This window comes from Heptranchias perlo, chromosome 21, assembly GCF_035084215.1.
Source record: "Heptranchias perlo isolate sHepPer1 chromosome 21, sHepPer1.hap1, whole genome shotgun sequence".
NCBI classification, from domain to species: domain Eukaryota; kingdom Metazoa; phylum Chordata; class Chondrichthyes; order Hexanchiformes; family Hexanchidae; genus Heptranchias; species Heptranchias perlo.
In genome coordinates, this window is record NC_090345.1 from 34633494 (window position 1) to 34661020 (window position 27527).

The following is a 27527-nucleotide window of genomic DNA, read 5'->3' on the forward strand; positions in this document are numbered from 1 at the left end:
GCCCAGGGGGAAGGCTGCTCCCAGGTTAATGATGCCTCACTCCAGGTATCATTGGATGGGGTGAGGAGGAGGGGGAGGACAGAGATCTTCCCCCCCCGGCGGGCGGGAGGAAGCGGCTTGCGTCTGCCACCAAGAAGGCCTGGCTCGAGGTGGCAGAGGAGGTCACCTGCACCACCAACATATCGCCCACCTGCATACAGTGCAGGAGGCGCTGCAATGACCTAAGTAGGTCAGCCAAAGTGAGTACACTTACTCATTCCCCTACACTCCATCTGCCACATCACTGCCCCCACCCCACATCTCCTGCACTGCCAACACTACTCTGTCACATCACCCCTCACACCCACTCAAACCTCATCCTCATCTTACCTACACTTACTCACCTCGCCAGTACTCATCCCGCCACTACCACTCAACCCAATCCTCATACAATCTCATGGCTCTATCACGGTCAGCCTCACTCAACCTGCCACTACCTGTGCTGCAGCCACAGGGCATCCATCACATATGTGCAGTAGGAAGCGTAAGGCAAACGTGTCGTGAGCATGAAGGGGATGCACAAGGGTGTTTGAGGGTTTGTCATGGTTTTTACTTATATTTAATTTCTGACCAACTCACATCACATATTATATTGGCACCACTACTACCACGTCTTTGGGAATCTTGTCTGGTTTGTGCAATAATGCCCTTTCCTGAGGATCACAATGAAGACCCACACCTGATGCCACCCATTGTGTCACTGCAGAGTGGGTGTAGGTGTATTTGAAGGGCTCTTTTGTGCAGACGACTGAGAGACGTCGGTGATGTCCCTGGTGGCACCCTGGAAGGATGCGGAGGAGAAGTTGTTGAGGGCGGTGGTGACTTTGACAGCGACAGGTAAGAAGATGGTGCTCAGGCCAGCCGGGAGCAGCTCGGCATGAAGGAGGCTGCAGATGTCCACGACTACATGTCGAGTGACTCTGAGCCTCCGTGTGCACTGCTGCTCAGAGAGGTCCAGGAAGCTGAGCCTCGGTCTGTGGACCCTGTGGTGAGGGTAGTGCCCTCTGCGAAGCGTCTCTCTCTGCGGTTGCCCTCCCTCCTACTGTGCAGGTGGATGTGTCACAGCACTGTGTTGTGGAGCTCCACGTGTCAGAGGTGGACGGCGTGGCCGGCGAGGCTGGTGATGCTGTTTGCCCTCCGAGAAGGTCATGACTGCAGCTACGGCGGCCCCCATCTGGAAGATGTACATCTGAGGGGGTCCGCAAGGTAGGTACACGTGTCTGGACCCTGGGCTAAGTGTGCAAGTTGGTGAATTTTATTGTTAGGAAGGTGGTGGAGGCCATACTTTGTCCCAAGTGACAGAGTGGCCTCCTGCAATGAGTGAGCGTCTTCCCCCACCTGTCAAATGGGCCTTTGCAGCTGCCACAGGCTGATGGCTGCAACACGTCCATTTGAACTGGGAGTGTTTCCCCCAGGATGGGAAACAGCCCCAGTTGTTTGTAAAATCCCACCCCCCCTGAAATATTCCCTTAATCAGGTCTGTTAATGACCTGAAATACCACAATAAATACTGTCAAGTGGCACCCCGCTGGCTTTAATTGCCTGCGGGAGTCCCACATGCGGGGGCTGCGCGCGCACGTCAGCGCGTCTGTGGGGAACCCGGAAGTGAGCGGGTTGGAGCCGGGCTCCTGACCCGCTCTGGGATTCCCCGATTTTCGGAGCCCCCCCGCCAGGAACGCACCCGATAGCGGGTGCTAATATCGGGCCCTATGCAGCATTAGGCTGGTGCATCTAATGATGGTAAGGATTCGCAGTGACCTGAAAATTGGCTTCAGCTGTCCAGGCATACTGCAATGCTAACATATGGGGATGGTGCTGTGGAGTGGCACAGAGGGTCACCCTCCTCGCACGTACATCATGCAGCACCACCTCCACTTGAGCAGCCATCAAATGGATCAGATGCTGAGTTGCTCTGATATTTGCATGCAGACTTATGCCTGGGTTTTATTTCCCTTCATTTTTGCCTGAGACTTCTTCGTCCTGTTTCCCACCCGCCCCCCTTCAGCCTTGGCAAAGGGGTTCTGATGTTGAACGTCAATCTCTTATGCAAAAATGTTGTTTGTTCCTGCAAGCAGCATTGCAAGTCAAGACCATAGGGTCTGTTGATCTTTTTTAAAAAAAATTTAAGTATGTGAAATTGTGATGTGGAGGAGTTTGGTATCTTGATCATAACAAATAACAATACTATGGAGAGATGGGGGACCCAATCTTTTGTTGACTGCTGAAGGACATCACGACTATGCCATGGTTTGACCCGTTAGGATCATTTGCAAACTTTTTGTCAGGCATCTTGTCACAGGCTCTTCTCCTTGCATTAAGATATCTAGTCTGTCTACCAAGGTATTAGGCCTGCCAAGGTACTGTGACCTCCCATCCAGTGGCCTCACCGAGACAGATTTAGCATTGCTTATCAAGAAGCTACAAGAAGGTGGAGGCTGAGCGTTCCTGAAGGGAGACTTTTACATGCCATACTCCTCCAGTCATGTTCCTTTCGCCAAGAGATTGAGATGTTCCGGGGCTTCTGTAGTGTTCCATTATGTCTGCCTAGCCCTGTTTGCTGCCTGGTCAGCTACTGTCAGGTTTTTCTCCCATGCAATGGAATTCTGTCTTATAAAGTATTCAACCATCTGAGAGCTGATGAAGCTCATCATGGTTCCTTGAAATATCAAGCTGAAACTTGGAGATCCCAATGGATTCTAAAGTGATTCTTCTCATCACTGCTTGACTGGAATTGCTGATTAATAAAATCATTTTATTTTTAAATGCTATAAATTTTCAGTCCATTTTGAAATATTTAATAAATTCACTTTCGATTATAACAGTTCCTTTAGGAGGAAGCAAAACATCACTGCTCATAGTTTTTTTTAAGTCGTTCAGTTTATTTTTAATTTATAATGCTGACCTTTTTAAAATATAATTGAAGCATTATCTGATATTTTTATTTTGCGGATGTAGCTAATGCTTTTCGTTAGCTGCTTTTGATTTTGGTCCTGATAAATAGTTATTTAAAAATAAGTGTAGCCTGGTACAATTCTGCATTTATCTTCTGTCAAATTAAAATCATAATTGTCACCCTTGCTTCCTATTAAATATACTGCTTGTGAACTACTGGCTTGCTAAGTTGTTTCATTGCTGCTTAGTATTTAAATGATAGAGAATGGCATTAACCTTATGGCAAAGTGGAAATGACTGCGGACTCCATGCATCTAACATGATTTATATTAAGCTTATAGAAAAGGTTGATTTATGATAAGTATACAAAATGTAGCAGATAATTTACAGTATTTAAATTATGACTGTGCAGAAAGTCCAGTATTTTTATTTACTGTGTACTCTCCACAGTGACCACAAAGCAGGGCGGGGTTGGACTGGTAGGCAAGAAGTTATAAGGTTGTGTCCAGGATGCTCCTTGTGAAGAGTGCCACAGGGAAAGCAACGTAGAAAAAGAGGGAAGGAAAACTCACTTCTGGTGCTGTATTTTGACTGACGTTTAATGCTTTGTTGCCCTTGGTATTCTAATTGTGGGCAATTCAACATTTCCCACAAAAAACAGTTGGATTTGGGTTGATGCTGCGTATCATTGGAAATTGTTATAAAAGAGGTTTGATGCTGCAATGTTTGCTTCAGAAGCAAAACAAAATACAGATGTTAACTCAATAAATAACTGTTCCTCAATGTTATTAGGAAACAGCTGTTACAAATTTTGGGTCTGGACTAGATATTTTCTGTGTGGCAACATCATAAGTTTATCCCGTAAGCAGACCCCACATCCTCTATGATCAGGACTTACTGATAATGTGACCTGGGGCTGTTGCAATGAGTCCCCTTGTCATGTGTACTGGATACTGTAATCTTGCACATGCCCCCATGTGCATTTCTCCTGAAGCCAGACTAATCAACACTAGTGAGATGAGGCCAATTTTAAAACAACAAGCTAGTGAATTTACGTGTATCTGAACGGGATCAATCATAGAAACATAGAAAATAGGAGCAGGAGTAGGCCATTTAGCCCTTCGAGCCTGCTCCGCCATTCAATGTGATCATGACTTAAAATCTAAATTCTATTACTCTTTGCAACACCAAAAATAACACATTGTACAAACTTAGCTTCACTTTACATTGAGTCTATAAATCCAAAACAGGCCATTCGGCCCAACTGGTCTATGCCAGCATTTATGCTCCACAAGAGCCTCCTCCCTCCCTACTTCGTCTACCCCTATCATATACCCTTCCATTCCTTTCTCCTTTGTGTGCTTATCTAGCTTCCCCTTAAATGTATCTATGCTATTTGCCTCGACGACTCCTTGTGGTAGCGTGTTCCACATTCTTACCACTCGTTTGGTATTAGTGACTATCTTGTATTGATGACCTCTAGTTTTGGACTCTTCCACAAGTAAAAACATTTTCTCTACATCTACCCTATCAAACACTTTCATTATCTTAAAGACCTCTATCAGGTCACCCCTCGGCCTTCTATTTTCTATGATGTGGAGATGCCGGTGATGGGCTGGGGTTGACAATTGTAAACAATTTTACAACACCAAGTTATAGTCCAACAATTTTATTTTAAAATCCACAAGCTTTCGGAGGCTTCCTCCTTCCTCAGGTGAATGTGGAACTGAAATCCTCGAACCTATCGCATTTATAAATCACAGAACAATGCCTGGTGATTGCAGAGAGTCTTTTCAACTGCCCGTTGCCAAGGCAACCAAAGTGTTCAGACAGTTAGGTGTTACCTACAGGCCCACCGAATATACAAACGGCCAGAACTAAAAAAACAGATGATGTGGAGATGCCAATTAAAAAAACAGAGCAAGTGAGATAGAAACATCCGGAAGGAAAAGACAGCAATTGACCCGTTATATTAAAAAGATAACATTTGTTCGCTGGTGGGGTAACGTGTAGCGTGACATGAACCCAAGATCCCGGTTGAGGCCGTCCTCATGGGTGCGGAACTTGGCTATCAATTTCTGCTCGACGATTTTGCGTTCAACGATTTCGACAACGCAAAATCGTCGAGCAGAAATTGATAGCCAAGTTCCGCACCCATGAGGACGGCCTCAACCGGGATCTTGCGTTCATGTCACGCTACACGTTACCCCACCAGCGAACAAATGTTATCTTTTTAATATAATGGGTCAATTGCTGTCTTTTCCTTCCGGATGTTTCTATGTTTCTACCTCTCTCGCTCTTTTTTTAATTGGCATCTCCACATCATCTGTTTTTTTTTAGTTCTGGCCGTTTGTATATTCGGTGGGCCTGTAGGTAACACCTATCTGTCTGAACACTTTGGTTGCCTTGGCAACGGGCAGTTGAAAAGACTCTCTGTAATCACCAGGCATTGTTCTGTGATTTATAAATGCGATAGGTTCGAGGATTTCAGTTCCACATTCACCTGAGGAAGGAGGAAGCCTCCGAAAGCTTGTGGATTTTAAAATAAAATTGTTGGACTATAACTTGGTGTTGTAAAATTGTTTACAATTCTATTTTCTAGAGAAAAAGCCCCAGCCTGTTTAGTCTTTCCTGCTAAGGATATCTCCTTAGTTCTCATATCATCCTTATCGTCTTCTCTAATATGGAGACCAGAACTATGCACAGCATTCCCAAGTGTGGTCTAAGCAAGGTTCTATACAAATTTAACACAACATCTCTGCTTTTCAATTCTGTCCCTCTCGAAATGAACCCCACTACTTAGTTTACCTGTTTATGGCCTCTTGAGCCCTGCCCCCCCCCCCATTTCTTGCTCCCTCTTTCTGGCTCCCCGCCTCTGTCTGTCTCTCCCCCTCCCTTGCCCGGGCGGCGCCCCTCCCTCTCCCCCTCCCCCTCATCTCTCTCCCCCCTCATCTCTCTCCCCCCTCATCTCTCTCCCCCCTCATCTCTCTCCCCCCTCATCTCTCTCCCAACTTCTCTCCCAACCCCTCTCTCCTCTCTCTCTCTCTCTCTCTCTCTCTCTCTCCACCCCAACCACTCTGTGTCTCTGTCGCTCTCTCTCCCTAGCCCTGGCAACGCCTCACTCTCAACCTCTCGTTAATAGAGCGCAAAACAAAGATTACAACAGATGTGGGTTTTTTTCTGCATCTCACACAACTTTTTTTTAAAAAATACACTCTATGAATTTTACCTCTTTCGTTCATATAATTTTGGAAATCATTTGACCAGAAACTGCTGGAAGCTAAAGAAAATATCTTCCTCAGTATAGCTGACTGATACTGATGCATCCTGAGAAATTAGGTACATAAATTCAGCTCAAAGCCTCACAACTCTGGATAGCAATATCCAATTCTAAGCTCAGGCTTTTGGAGAAGCTGAGGCCTTCAAGTAAGAACCTTAATGGTATTTAAAGACAATTCAAAGATACATTTAACCATGTTATTGCAAAATGTGCAATTTTTGACTTTATTTTGGGTAAATCTTTATTTTGGTCATTAGAAACGTTAGTTACCGAGGAGAAATTTTTGAGAGAATAGTGGGAACTCCATGGCCAGATTGCGCAATCAGTGATGAGTTTACTATTCTTTTCTATTATAAATGTGGATCTGGAATTTATATCGGAAAAAGTTGTCAGAAGAAGTGTGACAAAAACATAGGACAGGAAGTCAAGTGGTACAGATAGAAAGTGTTCACAGATGTAAGATTTTTAATGTAGATTTATGCAGTGAAACCTGTACAAACGGACAACCCCAAAAAGTGGACACTTATTAATAGTCCCAAATAACTTGCATTGTAATAGATTCAAGCTGCACTACGAACACTTGCAAATTATGAACTGTGGTCAGCCTTCAATACACCAAGTCTGTTTACAACTTAAAACACGGGACATGCAGGTAAGTGCGAGGCGACAGCGGGTGAAAGAAACGCCTTTTGTGGAATGGAGATCTCTTTACCTAGTATCCTTAGCGGCAGAGAAACCGCTGTATCTCTGGGATTGAGTGCTTGTAAGGCTGTATTCCAGGGATAGAGCGGTTTCTCTGCAACTATGGATGCTGAGTAAAGAACTGTCTATTCCACTCCACCTTCAGTTTACATTCAGGTGCACATTGCACTGGGCTCTACTGTGTGTAATTTCCCACTTGCAGCCCGGTGACATCAACGCCCACCGGTGCAGAGAGCCAGGACTGGTTGATCGGAACTCTGGGGAATAATGAGCTACACAAGCACAGGTGTCGGGAATCGAGGGGCTCGGGAATCTGGTGGCGGCAGGAATCAGCAGTTGGTGGCCCTCGGGTGTTGAGGGGCGTCAGGGCAATGAAGGTTGGGGGGAATGGCGAGCTGTGGGGTGAGGTAGACTGGGGGCTAGGAAAGATGGAGATTGGGGGAGAGGGAGACAGAAATGGGGTTGGGGAGAGATGGAGACAGGTCTTGTGGTCAGAATATCACATGGTCAAACCTCCAGGCATGCCTCCAGCCAGAGTTGGCAACCCTAGACATCTCACTCCACTAGTCAGGTACTGATGAGCCGTTAACAGCCCCCTACCCACCTCCCAACACTTCACACAGTAGCAGCTGCAGCACACGTAGGGAGGGGGTCCTGGACAGGGGTCTGCAGGACATTAATTTCCCCCCAATTTGGTTGGGATCTCCCAGGCACCCCGGCCCTACAGCAGCCACCTCTCCCTGTGCAAGCTGCTAATGTAGCAGATCCCAGGAATAGGACATCCCTCCCTTAATGGAAAAGGATCCTGGAGTGGCAATGAACTGGGAAACCCAACGAACAGAAAATGAACTGAAATCACATCCCGCTGGCAGGGCTGCAGAATTAGGCAGTTGAGAGCAAAAAAAAAGAAATGCTGCAGGAGATACAGCCAATCCTGAGATATTTTGGCTCATCCGTTTACTGTACATACAATGACCATTTTGAAAATAAGGACACCTGCAAATAAAGGACACCTGATGCAAGTCCCTTAAGTGTCCCTAATTTACTGGTTTCACTGTATATCTAATATATTTGGTTTGTGCACTAAAATATAAGGGTAAATTTTGCAAGGCAAGGTTCCCATCATGGAGCTTTGGTCAACAGGAGAGTGGAAAAATTGAGCAGCGTGCCCGTTTTATGGTGCTAGTGATTTTCTAATGATTGATTTTTAATAACCGGGAAATCAAGATTGGCAAATTGAGCATGCTGACTTCTGTGCCCGATTCTCTAATCTGCACTACCATTGAACGAGGATCTGCACTGAGCAAAGCCTTTGTGGAAAACCTATGCTTTTCCAGGCCCAACACCATTATTTTAGTTATTTCCCCACTGTTTTAGTTAACTCCACATTCAGTAATCTGGCCAAGATGGCAGTCATTCTGGTCCCAAGTGCAGCAGGAAAACCAGACTTGCCTTCTGTGCCTTTTTGCACTTTCTCCACAGATGAAATAGCTTATTCTGCTCTGCCCACTATTAAGTTTACCAATGGTAACTGCAGCATACTAGGTGCTGGCACCAGCACACTTAGGGTGCATTAAGCAATTTTGTCTTACCCATACTGTCAAGGTTGTACTTGCACATAGTAGTGATCTTCCAGTTTCATTGTGTGCATCTGTTTCACCTGGTGACATCCAGTGAAATCTCATGCTCTTGATATAGACTGGCTCTGACAGTGCCAGTGAGGCTGCATTATTTAATGCATTTTGCTTGCATTGTGTTGCTGTTAGTTTTCACTGTGACAGAAGGAAGTCATGAGGGAACAAAAGGATAAGAATTTTCCACGCCTGCAATAATTAAATTTTCTTCTATTTGTTTGTCATTCCACACAACTTCTCCATCAGAGGATGAACTGGAAACTTGCTCTAAGCCTCTGTGGTAATATTATACCTTACTGGATATTTGAACTATCTGGAAGCATGCAGGATCACCTCTGCTGGCTCCCATCTCCTAAAACATTGCATTTAGGAAGTTTGTCTGCAACACCTGAGATCCTCTTTGATGATTTATAAGGTATACAGCATCATTCTGTTGTCAGTCATTAGGAGTTAAGCATGAGATTTTTTCTTGTGGCTTCCATTAGTGAACCCAACTGGTTGACTCTTAAGTGCCTTCTAGCATGCCACTCAGTTATATCACCACCTTCTCAGGGCAACTAGGGATGGACAATAAATGCCAGTCTTGTCTGCGATGCCCACATCCTGAGAATGAATAAAATAAATAAATAGCTTTGACAAGGGACCTAGAGGGGCAGTAAGTGAAAATTTGTTGCTTATTTTCAATAAAATTGCATTTGTCAGCTCTAATTGTTGATTTAACGAAGTTCTATGCAGATATAAAATCCGCTTAGAATATTTAACTGATCAAGATGCCAGGTGCTATAGGCAGAATTTTTACCAGAGGCAGCAGAACAACGGGCGTAATTGAACAAAGATGTGGTAGCCAATCTGTCCGAAAAAGACTGAGGTATGAAATCTTCCATGCCATCTAGAAAAAGATTAATTACTTCACAAACACAGATCAAAGAGTCAGAGAATGAAAGCAGCAGTTAGACCAAGGATTATGCTGTTGGAGAAAATGAGTTTCTTTGCCTGATTTTGATTTAGCTGGGTTGCACCAGTTCTTTTGAGTCTGTCTAAAAATCAATTTGGACTTGTACTTCTGGAAAGTTGGCGACAGGGACTTGGTGTGTAGATTGGCATGATCATCCCTAACTGGAAAAGCATTTCTGTTTTTTTAGCTAATGCTGTATATGTATTCATTAAAGTTGTGCTTTATGTTTAGGTAAGATTTAGCATTCTGCTTTCTGGTTTTAACCTGAATGGCTTGGGTCCAGATGATAGCTCGATCTTTTGATTTGGAAGACAGGATGTTGACTATTGCCTTGCACGTGGATTCAGTTCACTTGATCCCAGATTAAAGATGACTGCTCTATTATATATCCATGGCAAGCAGCCTTTAAGTATCCTTTGTTCACAGTGCTTCTATGGGATATCTTTTTAAGTGGTACAGCCGGTGACCCTGAGCTGTGGACTTGTACTACAACTGCAAAGATTTCAAATACATTGTCAAGCAACATTGCTACAAACAACCAGCTGCAATCAGTTTAAATACCTGAAGCAATGTTTTCCTTGAAGAGTTCACTGTGAAGTGCGAGAGGTGAGAAATAGTTGTTCAGTGGTGAGAATGCACAGTAATACAGACTCTCAAATGCAAAGGGTGCAAGCTGGGATGTATTTCTGGAGGAGGATGCAGTGGTAAGGGTGGAACAAGGACATGAAGGGATTTATAATCTAGGATGAGGAATTTGAAATCAGTGCGTTGGGGGATTGGGATGCCAGTGGAGGTTGCTGAGGACAGAGGTGATAAGTGAGTGGGACTTCATATGAGAGAGGATTTGTGGATGGCAAAGTTTTGGATTATTTAGAGTTAGAGTATAGCGGAGCTTGAGAGGCCTGCAAGGACAGTCAAGCCTTGAGGTGATAGTCATGGTTGAAGGTTTTAGTGGGGGTTGAGGTACAGACAGAGGCAGGTGATATTTAGGAGGTGCCAGTAGATGATGAATGATGCCTTTGTATGAAGTTTGAAGCTTATCTTGGGGTCAGGGAGAACACTGAGATTGTGACCTGTTGGCTTCCAACTGAGAAAACAGCAGAGTAGAAGAATAGAATGGGGCTTTGGGACAAAGTTTCTGGGGAGAACTAAGGGGCAAGCTTGATCATAACATTTATATATTTGATTAAGTTGCATCTGTATCTCATGAGATGCCACTGATCTGCTAATTTCCTTGTTCCCTCCCAATGGAGGCACCAGACAACGTTACCATTTGACACTACTTTTCTGTTTGGAATAGGTAGAGCAAATAGCAAGCATCATAGGATTTAGTCCAGATATTTGGCTGTGATTCATAAAGAAAGAGATATGTGTTGCAACTAGTCTTAAATAGATGGGTTTATGTTACTACGCCTATAGTTTCCCCTTTCAAATAATATGTGGAGTACTTTTTTGAATATAAAATTAATTCTACCCAGACAGACAATATGACCTTGATATTTCATAATATGATTAGGCAGAGTCAACATGGTTTCATGAAATGGAAATTGTGTTTGACAAATTTATTAGAGTTTTTTGAGGATGTAACTAACAGTGTAGATAAAGGGGAACCAGTGGATGTAGTATATTTGAATTTCCAAAAGGCATTTGATAAGGTGCCATGTAAAAGGTTGTTAAACAAGGTAAGGGCTCATGGAGTTGGGGGTAATATATTAGCATGGATAGAGGATTGGTTAAAGGACAGAAAACGGAGAGTTGCGATAAACAGGTCATTCTCAGGTTGGCAGGCTGTAACTAGTGGGGTGCCGCAAGGGCCTCAGCTATTTACAATCTGTATTAATGACTTAGATGAAGGGACCATGTGTAATGTATCCAAGTTTGTTGACTATGTAAGGCTAGATGGGAAAGTAAGCTGTGAGGAGGACACAAAGAATTTGCAAAGGGATATAGACAGATTAAGTGAGTGGGCAAGCAGGTGGCAGATGGAGTATAATGTGGGGAAATGTGAAGTTATTCACTTTGGTAGGAAGAATAGAAATACAGAATATTTTATAAATGGTGAGAAACTGTTAAATGTTGGTGTTCTGAGAGACTTGGGTGTCCTTGTATAAGAAACACAAAAAGTTAGTTTGCTGGTACAGCAGGCAATTAGGAAAGCAAATGGCATGTTGGCTTTTATTGCAAGGGGGTTGGAGTACAAGAGTAAGGACGTCTTACTACAGCTGTACAGGGCTTTAGCGAGACCTCACCTGGAGTACTGCGTACAGTTCTGGTCTCATTATCTAAGGAAGGATATACTTGCCTTAGAGATGGTGCAACAAAGGTTCACTAGATTAATTCCTGGGACGAGAGGGTTGTCCTATGAAGACAGTTTGAGTAGAATGGGCCTATACTTTCTGGAGTTTAGAAAAATGAGAGGTGATCTCATTGAAGCATATAAGATTATGAGGGGGCTTGACAGAGTAGATGCTGAGAGATTATTTCCCCTGGCTGGAGAGTCTAGAACAAGGGGGCATTGCCATTCAAGACTGAGATGAGGAGGGATTTCTTCACGCAGAGGATTGTGATCTTTGGAACTCTCTACCCCAGAGGGCTGTGGATGCTGAATCATTGAATATTCAAGGCTGAGATGGATAGATTTTTGGACTCTAGGGGAATCAAGGGAAATGGGGATCGGGCGGGAAAGTGGAGTTGAGGTCAAAGATCAGCCGTGATCTGATTGAATGGCAGAGCAGGCTCGAGGGGCCGTATGGCCTACTCCTGCTTCTATTTCTTTTCAGCTTGTATTGCATCCTCCTTACAGTTAATTGGTCCAAATCTGGACTTAAATAACTTCAGAACCGGTCCTGCCTTCATCCATTCTTGGTTGCGTGTAATTTATTATGATACGAACAAATATGATGGCCCCTCAATTTCATCTACGGCAGTGTTAGCCTGATTATTCAAATTAATGTTTGTCCTCACCGCATACTTATTCCGTATACTTAAGTCCTCAAAGATTTAAGGAAACTGACAAGTGTGTTCAAATGACTGATACCAGGCAATCTCCAAATTTGCCTCAATGACCTACAGCTCACCAGGGCTAAGTAAACCTGTCCAATATCCTATTTTTATTAATGGGCAGAGATGTAGCTTTCACTTCGTTTTATTTTCCTTTCCATGCTGTGAAATTTGTGACAGTATCAATTATGAAGTATTCAACTATCATAATTTACATAGTTCAGTGATAATTTAGCCCCCTATAGAAAGGACATTAAAGCCATAAAGAGTGTACAACGTAAATTTCATCATGGGATACCAGGGATGAGAAACTACAGTCACGAAGGGAGACCAGATAATGGGACATTTTCCACTGGAACAGAGAGGGCTAAGAGGTTTAGTGCAGGTTTTTAAAATTATCATGGGTTTTGATAGGGTGAATGGGACAAGCTATTTCCTCTTGCTTGGGAGTTGATGACAAAGTATCATCAATTTAAAATGGCCAGAGTTATTGGAACATGGAATGCTTTGCTGCAGGGAGTGACTGAGGCAGAGACCATTGCATCTTTTAAGGGAAAAGTAGATAAACATTTTGAAGTAGAGGAAAAAACAAGGTTATGGAAGAAGAGCGGGCGGTGAGAGTATTTTTGGATTGCCCTAGCAAAGAACTGGCAAAAGTACAATGGGCTGAATGATCTCCTTCTATACTGTGGTTTTATGAGTTATGGCGCCTGGGCTTGAAGAAAGCACACAAGGTTTGCTTTACATTTATCTATAACTTCCCTTTAACAGATTGTTATAGTTCCGCTGGGCATTGTTTTTTTTACAGACGCATGCACAGTAATGCACACATACTTCATTGAAGAAAGTGGAGAGATACAGATCTTGGAGGCATCACTATTGATTGGTATTTTTGCGAGTAATCATATTCAAAATAACGAACTAAGCCATTTTAATTTCTGTCCATTGTGGCAAGTCCCACACAGTCGGGTCTCACACATCAGATTCTTGAAACATTTATTGGGGAAGAGTAGCTGAAGTGGTTTCTTCTTGCTTTCCTCGTGGTTCTTATCTCTGGAGAACCATCCAGGTGGGTTGCAACCAAGGCTAAAGAGCCCCATCCTCCCTTAAGTGCCCCTGACATCAATCTAATATTTGTAGCCAACGGTCCAATCTCCGCTCACTGGGGCTATCTAGTGTGGGACCCGAAACCAACCCTTCTGACTCAGAGGCGGGAATACTACCACTGAGCTAGTGGTCACGCTGTCCAGGTGTAAGTACCCCCACTGGATGTCAACCCACTATTTAGAGAGCACATTCTAGTCTCCACTCGCTGACTGGAGAGGGGCTCGAACCCTTCACCACCTGACTCAGAGTCATGCATGCTATCACCTAAGCCAAAGACTCACTCCCTATTTTTGTATCAGTAGAAAAATTGCTAGTACTGCTTTTGTATTTGTCTATAATTGATTTAAACAAAAATGTAAACAAATGAGTTATGTGACTTTCATCATTATACAGTTATAGCTGTTAAGCATTATGTTTGAAATACTTATAGCTTATAAGTAGACGGTGGTGTACCGAGACTGACAAAGTTCTATATGAAAGGCTGCTACATATGCTTAAAGTAACGGGAATTCAAGGTGAAGAAACCTAAGAACATAAGAAAAAGGAGCAGGAGTAGGCCATAGGGCCCTTCGAGCCTGCTCCACCATTCACTAAGATCATGGCTGATCTTCTACCTCAACTCCACTTTCCCACCCTTTCCCCATATCCCTTGATTCCCTTAGTGTCCAAATATCCATCGATCTTTGTCTTGAATATACTCAACGACTGAGCATCCACAGCCCAGTGGGGTAGAGAATTCCAAAGACTCACAGCCCTCTGAGCAAAGAAATATTTCCTCATCTTGGTCCTAAATGGCCGCCCCCTTATTGTGAGACTATGACCCCTCGTTCTAGACTCTCCAGCCAGGGGAAACAGCCTCTCAGCATCTACCATGTCAAGCCCTTTATAATTGCAGTAAGACTTCCTTACTCTTAAACTCCAACCTCCTTGCAATAAAGGCTAACATAGCTTTTGCCTTCCTAATTGCTTGCTGTACCTGCATGTTAACTTTCTCTGATTTGTGTACAAGGACACCCAAATCCCTTTGACTACCATCATTTCTTAGTCTCTCACCTTTTAATATTCTGCTTTTCTATTCTTTCTACCAAAGTGGATAATTTCACATTTCCCACACATATACTCCATCTGCCCCCTTCTCGCCAAATCCGTTTGCAGCCTCTATACATCGTCCTCACAGCTTACTTTCCCACCTAGCTTTGTAAGTGGCTAGATTAAAAAGTTGGCTGAAGGAAGGGAAAGCCGCAAGTACTTATTAGAGGAGTGATGTTAGAGTGGGAGGAGGGGGAAGTACTGAGTGGTGGCTCAGGGATCGGTGCTGGGGTCCCTCGTGCTTCCAAATTACATCAATAATTTTGACTAAGAAGCTCCATTCAAATTGAGCAAAATGACATGAAACGGTGTGAGGGGATGGTGATCAGTCAGTGAGAGACCATTGAGCCTGATGAGGCAGCTAAGCAAATGGATAAACACTCAATGGCCAGAGAAGTGGTAGGTACTCTATCAATGAACTAGCTGTAGGTGAAGGTTAGAAATCTCAAGATGTTCTATGTAAATTAAGTCATCCTAGGCCAGTTACTGTGCCTGTTTCTGCTGGTGGTGACATCACAAAAGTGCGCAATGATTCGCAGTTGGTGCATCATGACAGCAGTTTCCCCTGAAAATGACATAATGATGCGTCAACTGGGAATCATAGAACCATAGAAGTTTACAGCACAGGAGGAGGATACTTGGCCCCTTGTGTCTGCTGTGCTGGCTCTTTGCTGGAGCAATCCAGAACTAATTCCTGCCTTGCTCTTTCCATAGTGCATGTATGCACAGAGGTCAAATTATCACACTCAATATGTGGAGTCATAAAATAGCAAAACCTACAAATGCAGCGGGTTTACAAGAAAATAGGCAGGACAGTTGACAAGTAAATGCAGTAGAATGGTGTCCCTAAGACCCAGGCTGCAATGCACAACCAGCTTTAATAGAGTTGGCACTTAAGCAACAAAGCAAATAGAATACTCCACTGTATTGCTGAATCGGAAGAGTACAAGTGAAAGGCTTTGTTGCTGAAACTGGATGCACCCACCTTGAGTAACTGTGTCTAGTTTCTGCCAGTGAGAAACGGGGAAATATTCAAATCCCCAACACTTGAAAATCAGCCTGATGGTGCTCTCTATACTGTTTCCAGACCTTGAAGTATGAAAAGGACTAGAGAAATGTGGGCTTTTCATCTTTGAAAAGAATCAACTGAGAGTGGACCTTAGAGAGATATAAAATATTAAGTGACATTGACCACATAAATCCAGAGTTTCAAGGTATGCTATGAAAGTAGGACAAGGGATACCAGTTCAAACTAGTGAAAGGAAATCTGATGTCAGGAAATCTTATTCCTGTAAAGAGAGATTAACACTTGGATGGATTCCAGGTAGGGTGGTGGAGGCTCAAACCTTGCAGTCATTGAAGAGACAGTTGGATGCTGTGATGGAGCAACATGGTGAGCTAAGGTGGGTCAATTGGCCTTCCACATACATATTTATTGTGTCATCTTCTGTATCTACTATATTGTAATTGTAAACAATTTTACAACACCAAGTTATAGTCCAGCAATTTTATTTTAAATTCACAAGCTTTCGGAGGCTTCCTCCTTCCTCAGGTGAACGAAATGAAATCCTCGAAATGAAATCGCATTTATATAAATGCGATTTCATTTCGAGGATTTCATTTCGTTCACCTGAGGAAGGAGGAAGCCTCCGAAAGCTTGTGAATTTAAAATAAAATTGCTGGACTATAACTTGGTGTTGTAAAATTGTTTACAATTGTCAACCCCAGTCCATCACCGGCATCTCCACATCATACTATATTGTAATATAAGACCACTGCTTACATGGAAATAAAGACAATATAACAAATGAATAGCCATCTTCTTAAAGCTCTGCTCAACATTTACAACCTTCAATTGTGAAAACGGATATAGAGGTAACCGTTCTTCTGGTTGCTATGTATAGTGACATCATAAATGTGATTAAGATTTCTTCTGTTCGGTAATTCTAATGAAAGCTTAATCTTTCAGGATGTGTTTACAGTTTGCTAGGAATACTGAACAAAATATTTTTTTAAAAATATATTCACAATGTTGTTACACATAGCATTTAGAGGAATTCTTTGAATTGTGCACTTGTTTTTCTACTGAGTACTGAAAAGCAGAAAAGATTCAATATTAGCTTCTCGAGCTCTTTGTGACCCCTGCTGGATAGAATTAAATAGCATTAATTCACCATGCCATTTCAAAATGTCCTTTGTATGGAGAGAGGTTATATTTTGTTACTTGTAGTTCAACCACACATCTGTTCTTAGTGACTTTTGTACGTTGTGATGGAAAGCCATACATATTTTTGGATGCAATACCCAATGGACTTGAACAAGAATTGTTAGCTTTATTAGTTTCATGTTTATTCATAAGTCTCTCTCTTGCTTTTCTCTTCTCACTCACTCACTCACTCACTCTTAGCTCAAACTAGGAATACCTGCCATTGGTATGATCTTGTTCCTGAGCTAATGGATATTAGGGAAGTGAACCTTCAGAAGCAGTCAACGTAATCTGACCCCTTGTTCCTTGTTTATTTGCTTTTTAAAAAAATAATTAACCACTGCTGAAACAGCATTGTGCAGGAAATGTGACCTTGTCTAGCATATTGTGGATAAGTATAATCGAACTCTTAATGTGCCTAAATAGTTTACTAAAAGCTTGTTTGCTTGGTTTAGGATATTTGTAGACTGAGAGATTTAAAAAGAAAAGTAATTGATTTGTACTTTTACATCGGTCTGTTTAATCATTGATTCGGGGAATAATTCTTCAATGCAGCATATTTAAATATTTATTTTTAGCCAGCATTCTGTGACTTTTCAGCCTATATGATGTATTCCATTCCACATCTCAGAAGGTAGCTAGGCAGTCTGCTGCCAGTCCTCTGCCAGCTATAACCAGCTACTTGGAGATGGATCGATTGACTCGCCCTCTGATTTTCCCTCTCTTGTGGAAAAGAACATAGTTTATGTTGCCTCTAACTAAATGGCTCTGCTGAGATCAAAAGCTCAGTGTTGGCACTTTCATCTTACCACTCCATTGTACAACACATTAGTACACTAAGGTGCTGTGCCATAGGGCTACCTCGATACAAAATATATTTTTGCTACTGTACTTTATTATTGTACAAAATGTTTCTTATCTTTTGAATAGAAGATATTCACGTCTGACATGTTATTGTAAATTAGGCAAATGATTCAAAACTATTGAATGTGCTTGACATTGAAAGCAAAGGTCAGGTTACTAAGATCTAACTCAGGTATTGCAATCTCCATCTTCTATCAGCTGCTAGCAAAAGTTGTGACCTTGTATTTCTGCTTTGCTTCAGGTTTGTGTCTAAATTTGTGTAGCTACACAGCTGTGTTTTTATATATTGTTTTCAGAATGTGGGCCATGCTGGCAAAGCCTCATTGATTACCCATCCTAGTTGCCTTCTCCTTGAACAGCTGCAGTCCTTGTGCTAATGGTGCTCCCACAATAGTGTTTGTGTCTTGCTCAAGTGGACCTGCAGCCCCTGAATCTGTAGGAGTTTTAGCACCCTGACACTGCTGTTGACAGAGCAGTCACATGACTGGCCTTGGAATCCTGTCAGTGCATTCATCCTGAAAATAGGGTCATATGATCAGCACTGTGCTGCTAGTGTACCAATTTTTTCCCCAGTTACATCCTGTGAATTGATTATCAAGATCCTACTTAAATATTTCGTATCATCATGCAGTTTTTTCTTGAGTTGTAGAGAAAGGTTAGGTGACACAAAGGATGGGACACACTTAAGCACAGTACTCATCTACCTTGATCTTGATGGACACGTTAAATGTGCTGCAACCTGATTCATTTAAATGCTCAAAAGGCCTGGCTAGAAAAGGTTCTTTTTTTTTGCAGCTTCAGTATTTCTGAACCATGTAACAGCCTTATTGTTGGCCTGTTAAATAGCTGCTTTCCATGGCTTGCAGACAATATTGTTCACATTGCTGATTACTTTTAGACCAAATGTAGAACAGCTTTGTCTTCATGCCACTGAACCTTGGAATAGAGGCTGCCTCACAAAGTTCTGAATTTGGCATTGAAGAATCAAGAGTCTGCAAGGAATATCAAAATAGTTGGCAAATTCATGATAGAAGATTGTGGTGCAATCGTTTAAATATAATCTATGCTCTCAGGAATACACTGGAAAGTAATATTCTGTGCAACAGCAAAGATTTGCCTATAAATAGGGAATGCTTTAAAAAAAAACGTTATTGTTTGAAATGATTTTTTTTCAAAAAAATTAAATATTTTCTGCATTCTTTTCCTCCCACCTCGATACTTTTCTTAATTATCAGGGTGGGGCAGGCCAGCCCACTGATACCTGTATAGATCCCATTAGTGTAGCTCCTTTTATGAGCCATCTAATGAGGTATGCTGTAATGGTGTGGAAAAGGATTCCTCCCATCTAGTTCTCATACAAACAACTGCAAGGGAAATGAGTGCCAATGTTAATCTAGGCTGGCATTTGAATTTGGGTTTCCCAGCTGAGAATCTGTTGCTAGAACTTTGTAGCTACTGGAATCGTCTGGATGCCCTTTACTGATAAGAGTTTTAAAATGTATATATAATATATTCTACAGATGGGAGAAAAGGTGCATGAAGCTTTATCACTGATATTCTGTGCTTATTTTTTGGATTGATATGGAATATTGAAGTATAGCAGTTCTTGTCTTTTGTCATAACCTGAAGGTCTGGCTTAAACACTAACCAGCAAATGCTGTGCTGTTTCAGAGGACTGACTCTGACCGCATCTCTTTGGTGATGTACTTGTAGGGGTAAACTCAGCCACGGAGAGGGCTGTCCTTGTGCAGTCCCCTGTTTTTTGTAGGTTTGGACTGGAAGCAATCCTTTCGGTGAAAATTCTGAATTATGGACAGTTTTATCTTGTGGATCTATGGTCACACTTGTTAAGAACTTGATTGAGGTTACCTATATTTCATCTCATCAGTCTAAACTGGATTTAAATTCTGGTTCCAGAGATTAGAGGACACTGTACTATTGTGTCACTTAGCTCCTAAGTTTGTACCTTTTAATATAGATGCAGATGGCAGGCAACATCTGGTCAATATTTCTCAATGGGGAGAACTTGGTCTTCTCAGAAATTGTTGGTAAAATACCGCTACTTTTATTTAAAAAAAAATTTTAAACTCTTATTTAACATAGCCAGCGGGGATTTGTTAAAGGCAAATCATGTTTGATGAGTCTTTTGAAGAACTGACTGTATAGATGATGGGAATGCAGTGGGTGAAGTGTATATGGATTTTCAGAATGTGTTCGATGAGGTGCCTTAGAGTAGGCTTGTTACACAAATGTGGTTTGTGGTATAAGAGGGAATGCAGCAGCATGGATAGAAAGTTAATTGATAGACAGGAAACAAAAGATTATGGTTAATGTGTATTGCTTGGATTGGAGAAGAGTTGTAAGTGATGCACCCCAAGGGTCAGTGCTAGGCCCACTTCAGCTCTAGAGAGGGAAGAGATCTTTCGAGAACAAATGTTTATGTATCCAGGATGAGAAAAAGCCTTTGGGCCCATATTGCTCACCCTTATCCTTTGTTTGATTTCGTCCCATGCATCAACTGTCCATTTCCCCCATACAAACTCTTCCTTAGAGAGACAAATAAAGACCAGCAGCCATTACGGGAATCGTCTTGACAAAAATTACTCGCTGAGCCCTTGTAGAAGATCGGGAGACCCCAGACCTACCATTATTATCTAGAAATAATTTACTCTTACCTTTTCTCATATGCTGTGATCACTGTGAGACTGAAGGAATCAGTCTCTGGAATCTTGTTCCACAGGTCACTTACTCTAAGGGAGCACGATATCAAATTGTCCGACGACACAAAAGTGGAGGGTTTGGCAAACAGTGACTTTAGGAGTGCCATTTGGCCCAACCGGTCCATGCCTGTGTTTATGCTTCACACGAGCTGTTGGGCCAAATGGCCTGTTTCTGCACTGTACGTTCTATGTAATTCTGTGTAGGAAAGGAGAGAACGTACATTTATAAGGTGACTTTCACATCCTCATGACATCCCAAAGTGCTACACAGCCAATTAATTACCTTTTTGAAGTGTAGTCACTGTTGTTATCTCGGCAAATGCAGCAGCCAGTTTATGCAGAGCAAGGTCCCACAAACAGCAATGAGGTAAATGGTAGTGGTAGTTGAAGGGTGAATGTTGGCCAGGACACCAGCAGCACTTTCCACTCTTCTTCAAATAGTACCATGGGATCTTTTATGTCAATCTAAAGAGGCAGGTTACCACAGTTTAACATCTCATTCAAAAGGAAGACATAAGAGGGTTAGCAGAATGGGAACACAGGTGGCGGATGAGCTAATGCATGTTGGGAGGAAAAACAAGGAAAGTCAGTATAAGCTCAATTGAACTACACTGAATGATGTAGAAGGACAGGATGAGCTAGAAAGGGGTCAAATGCATAATTCCTTGAAATTGAAAATGCCCAATAGCATTTTGGGTTTTAATAAATAGGGGCACAAGAGCAAAGGGGTGCTAAATTTGTACATTACCATGCTTAGGCTACAGTTAGACTACTGTGTGTAGTTTTAATTGCCCCTTTAGAGAAAGGACATTAAAACCATAGAGAATATACAGCGTAGATTCACCAGGTTGATGCTAGGAATGTGAAACTAAAGTTATGAGGAGATACTTGAGATAATAGGACAATTCCTGCTGGTGCAGAAAATGATAAAAGGTTTTGATACGTGAATAAAGAAAGACTATTTCCTTTGGTTGGGAGTCGGTGACGAGGAGTCATCAATTTAAAAACCTAAGTGAGGAGAGGAATTAGGAGAAATTTATTTATGTAATGTTATTGGAGCATAGTGCTTTGGCACAGGGAGTAGTTAAGGCACAGACTTTCATCTCTTAAGGGGACAGTAGATAAACATTTGAAGTAGAGAAAGATACAGGAGTATGGGGAGAGAGCAGCTCAGTGGGATTAGTTTTAGGCGGCTCTAACAAAAATCCAGTACAGACTCCATGGCCAATTGGCCTCCTTCTGCGATGTCAACTTCTATGATTCTGGCTTTTAATCTTTTGGTGTAACAAAATAAAATAGATTTGACCAACATGTAATTTCAGAGAGAAAAATGCAGATTTTAGGATTGTATCTTAAATTCCAAGACCAAGGAACCTCATTGGTGACCTACTTGAACCCAAATCATTGTCCTCTGTTTATAATGAGTACAAATAACGCAAACATAGCCTAAAAAGGGTAGGGACGTCGCATAAGATGAGGTCCTGGCTTGAATTATGATATTTTCTTTGCCAGTGATAATTAATGTCCTCACATCATAAGACACATAATTTCTAGACAGCCCAGTAACAAACTGGACTGTCACAGGATGGGGAGAGAAATCCGGCTGATATGCCAATTTTGAAGCATACCTCTTGTCATCATTATTGTAGAAAAGTGCACATAGTGTACTTTTAACCCTCCCCCTTTACAAATGGCTATTGGAGAGGATATTTGATGAGGAAAACTCATGAAATGTAATGTTTACAAGCTTGCATTTGTAGCTTATTCTTAAAATCATATTTGATTGCAGTGTAAATGTTCTACAAGTCTGTTCAGTATTAGCTATCAGCAACTGTGATATTAACTCTTGGACTAAAATTAGTAATCAAACCTAAAAATAAACTGCTTTGTAATTTGACCAGAATAAGTACCATATAAAATAACACCATTGCAAATTCTTAATTTCCTGTTGTAAATATAAGATTTACAATCGCTCATCTGTCCTCCCAACAGATGAGCGATTGGGAGGACTTTTTCTTTAATCAAAACAAAATTCTGGTGTACATTCTCAGTTATATTTTTCACCTTGTTTTAGGTCCAGTTGTTTATGTATTGGATCTTGCAGACCGCCTCATCTCTAAAGCATGCCCATTTGCTGCAGCTGGAATCATGGTGGGTTCTATCTACTGGACAGCTGTCACCTATGGAGCTGTGACTGTTATGCAGGTAATATATAGAAACTTGCAAGTAACTGCATATTGGATAATGGTTGTTTTTTTTGTCTTGCTTGTTACTGTGTATACTTTTGCAAATGTTGTATTGCATGCAAAACAAGTTTGAAATCCAGACAAAATGTGCTTCTTAGGGTGCAGTTATTGTCTGTCAAGAGTTTCACCTTGTTCTATGTCACAAGAATATTAACAACAGAATGGTTTTGATGGTGAACTGAACTTTGAGTGTATGGTAGATTGTAACTTGTTTTTCAGAAGTTCTCTACACAACTACCTGCACTTTAATAAGGACCACTGTTCAAGTCAGCTTTACTTGTAATTCATTTGCACAAACCACCTGTTCTTACGCATGAACTGATACATTGTCGAAGTGAAACATATGACCTTATTTGTTGTACTGAAATTGGAAAGTTCTGAAATGAAAAGTTGTGAAACATCTATATGATTATTAACTACTGTTTTAGTTAAAACCAATGTTGATTTTGATTAACTGACAACTGTCTAAATCCATTGTTTGTAATTATTGGCCAAATTACCAGAATGGATAATGTGGATTTTTGCATTGTTAAGGTGGTAGGACATAAAGAAGGCCTAGATGTCATGGAGAGAGCTGACCCACTGTTCCTTTTGATTGGACTTCCCACCATTCCAGTTATGCTTATTTTGGGCAAGATGATTCGTTGGGAGGACTATGTGTTGAGACTGTGGCGAAAATACTCCAATAAGTTGCAGATTTTAAACAGTATATTTCCAGGTAATGCAAATACATCTAGGTAATGTGACTATGCTTTGCAGACACCTAAAGAATAAATTACACATTCCTTTTATTAAAAAAAACACATCCCTGCTTATCAAAGCTTGTTAAGAAATATTGTTGATGTGGGTTGTCAGTATTTGTACAGATGATAACCTCTAGGAGACCAGCTACATAATTAATGCAACTTTGACCACAATACAGAGTACTCCAGGTTGTCTTCATGTACATATGCAAATATAAAATAATGTATGTAAGTTTTTTAAAAGTGATTGATTTTTCTTTGGCGGCTGGAAATTAAGGTATGCCTCCATAATAGTATAAAAATGTTGCTGATCCATAATCTGAATAGTGCAGTAAAAAGGAATTGTCATTCACTTTTTTTTAATCCAAAAGTTTTGTTTTGGAATTTGAAGGTTATATTAAATATAATTATAGTGGCTGGGCATACAGGTGTTTTGTTATACATAAGGTGGTATATTAACAAGGTACTGCTGCAGTCAAACCCTAATGAAGACGTGTCTTGTGACATTAATCCTGGTGGTTGATTTCTCCACACGAAGGTGTGGAGATTGGTTACCCAGTAGACTATGGTCAAGTCACAAATTTCTCATAACACAATGTATGTTCCAGTAACCCTAGTTCAGCAAGCAATGGTTAATATTGTGCATACATTGGACAGAGTTACCAGACAATTGCATTATTTGGAAAGAGTTCCACAGGAAAGAAGAAGGATTGATAGAATGTTGCGATGTGACTACAGCAGCTATTACATTGCTGACGTAAACATGGAGGATTGGCGTAAGCACTAGAAATCAATTCTGCTGTTGGTGCTCCATTCATAATTTTGTATAAGTCTAACAGTCCAGCCACATCTGGCATTGTGAGCTATTCTCAAGTCCACAGTTCTACATGGCTTTGACTTTACTGAATCCAGGTGGAAAATTGGTTTTCTTTGTAGCTTCCATATAGCTCTAATTTGGCCATGATTTCCTTTTTTGTAGTTATGGCTAACTATTCTACTTCCTGTCTGTGGGATTGCCTTATTTGTTGTGTCTTTCCTTTGCCTATTTAGATTTTCCTATTTTTCTGCTGCCGATCTCCTTTATTGATTTCTTGCATTTTCTGGGAACTTGGGTGTAATATTTATTGCTTCCAGTGGCTTATTCTAGTCCTTCTATCTTTCTTTCTTGCCAAACATAGGAAGGGAGTGCATATTAACAAGTGTTTAGTGTGGCCTACCTAAAGAGGGTACATGATTTTCTATTTCTTGGCTGTTACCCAGAAAAATTGTCTGCCTTGAAAAGATCAGAGGAGGTGTGTTTCAAGAGCTGCCATTGCAGCAAGATACACCCTGAGGGGCAGAATTTTGTTGAGTACTCCAATTCTTCTGCCTGCTGTTCCTACCATCTTCACTATTTTAAGCCCAATGTAGATTGCAAGTGATTATAAAGCCTGACAAAGGTGATTTTTTTTTTTGTAACTGAAGTGAGATTTGTAACCATTGCAGTGTTGGATTTTTTTGACCATTTATCTCAATGTGAAGATAATTACTTTTGTTTGCCCATTGTCCAATTTTGTCTATATCTGCCTACATTGACATAATGTGACAATTACAGATATCCCACTGTCTTTCAGATGGGAGTCAACCATTCTGTTATTGGTGGTGTCATCAGCAAAGGAAGTAATTTCCCCTTTTGGCCACAACACCAGATCTTTACTGAAGGCGAGAAACCAAATTGCTCCAGGAATGCTTCCTTTGAGGATCTCTCTGTTGATGTTGCAACAAAAAATAAATGGCTATTTCTCATGACTGATTATTTGAATTTTCTGAGAGTGTTGTGTACCCAGTTCCAGCAGTTCACTGGACACTTCATAAGAGGCTAGCTCATGAATGCAGCCAGGGCGGCATATCCTAAATGATGCTCTTGAAATGTAGATGGTTAATACTGTAACATCTTTGACAGAGTGGTACCATTTCAGTACCATGAGCCTAAGAGCGGCTGGAGTACTGTGTGCTGTATTGGTCACCTCTCGATTGGAACGGATATTATATTTGAAAATAATGTATTGTAGAGTAAGAAAGATAACGCTAAGTCTCTCAGATCTAACTTGAGAGGACAATTTAAGGAGATTGGGCATGTTCCCTTTGGAAAGAGATGAAACTTCAATATGAGCTACAATAATAAAAGTTTTCAGTATTGTGAAGAAGATTTATATATAATATACAAATTATTCATGCTGATAAAAGGTTCAAAACTGAAGCATACTTTAAGCATTAGGAGTAAATAGGGAATTCAGGGATGTCTTTTTCATGCAAAGAGATAGTCATATGGAATAAGTGACCAGGAAGAGCATAGAAGAAAACAGTGTGGATCGGTCTAAGGTACAGCTCAGTACTTTCCTGAAAAAAGGAGGGATGCAACAATTTGGTGAGCAGGCCATATGATTAACCAACAAGCTTGTTGGACTTGTGACTTTTTACTGTTCTTAAAATTTCCTACATTTTTAAATTCACTTTTAGTTGCCTTGAGGCCAAAATTGGAACTGGTTAGGTTGTTCTGATTGATTTGTTGCAACTTAATTACATAGAATGTACGACACAGAAACAGATAATTCGGCCCAACAGGTCCATGCTGGTGTTCATGCTCCACACAGGCTTCCTCGCTCCCTCCCTCCCTACTTCATCTTACCCTAACAGCATATCCTTTGATTCCCTTCTCCCTCATGTGTTTATTTAACTTCCCCTTAAAGGCATCTATGCTAGTTGCCTCAGCTACTCCCTGTGGTAGCGAGTTCCACATTCTAACCACTCTCTGGGTAAAGAAGTTTCTCCTGAATTCCCTGTTGGATTTATTAGTGACTATCTTACATTTATGGCCCCTAATTCTGGTCTCTCCCGCGAGTGGAAACATCTTCTCTACATCTACCCTAACAAACCCTTTCATAATTTTAAAGACCTCTGTCAGGTCTCCCCTCAGTCTTTTCCAGAGAAAAGAGCCCCAGCCTGTTAAATCTTTCCTGATAGGTATAACCTCTCAGTTCTGATATCATCCTAGTAAATCTTTTTTGCACCTTCTCCAGTGCCTCTCTATCCTTTTTATAATATGGAGTCTAGAACTGTTCACAGTACTCCAAGTGTGGTCTAACCAAGGTTAAGAACATAAGAAATAGGAGCAGGAGTAAGCCATACGATTCCTTGAGCCTGCTCCGCCATTCAGTAAGATCGTGGCTGATCTTTGACCTCAACTCCACTTTCCCACCCGATCCCCATATCCCTTGATTCCCTTGGAGTCCAAATATCTATCGATCTCAGTCTTGAATATAATCAAGGACTGAGCATCCACAGCCCTCTGGGGTAGAGAACTCCAAAGATTCACGACCTACTGAGTGAAGAAATTTCACCTCATCTCAGTCCTAAATGGCTAATCCCTTATCCTGAGACTCTGCCTCCTAGTTCTAGACTCTTCAGCCAGGGGAAACAGCCACTCAGCATCTAACATGTTCTATACAAGTTTAACATAACTTCTCTGCTTTTCAGTTCTGTCCCTCTAGAAATGAACCCCAGTACTTGGTTTGCTTTTTTTATGACTTTAATAACCTGCTTCGCTACTTTGTCATTTGTGTATCTCAATCCCCCCCCCACCCCGATCCCTCTGCTCCTCTACCCCATTTAGATTCTTATTTTCTAAGGAGTATATGGCCTCCTTAATCTTCCCATGAAAATGTAATACCTCACATTTATATCGAAATTCATTTGCCAATTACACGCCTATTCTGCAAGTTTATTAATGTCTTCCTGTATTTTGTCGCAGTCCTCCTCAGTATACTCCCCAATTTGGTGTCATCCGCAAATTTTGAAATTGTACTTCCGATTCCTGAGTCCAAATCGTTTATGTAAATGGTGAACAACGGTGGTCTCAGCACCGATCCTAGTGGAACAGCACTTCCCACATTTTGCTAGTCTGAGTAACTACCTTTTAACCTCTACCCTCTGTTTTCTGTTTTGTAGCCAGCTTGCTATCCATTCTGCTACATGACCCCTGACTCCACGTGCTATGATCTTAGTCATGAG

General features: G+C 41.5%; 1 protein-coding gene across 1 annotated transcript in view; it reads left to right on the forward strand.

The window, feature by feature from the left end:
- marchf5 (membrane-associated ring finger (C3HC4) 5) overlaps positions 1–27527 on the forward strand; it is an 84713-nt gene that overhangs the window by 42193 nt on the left and 14993 nt on the right. The window contains exons 3-4 of the mRNA XM_068002446.1: positions 22563–22693; positions 23269–23452. Coding sequence (XP_067858547.1) covers positions 22563–22693; positions 23269–23452 — 315 coding nt within the window. The remainder of the gene's footprint in view (positions 1–22562; positions 22694–23268; positions 23453–27527) is intronic.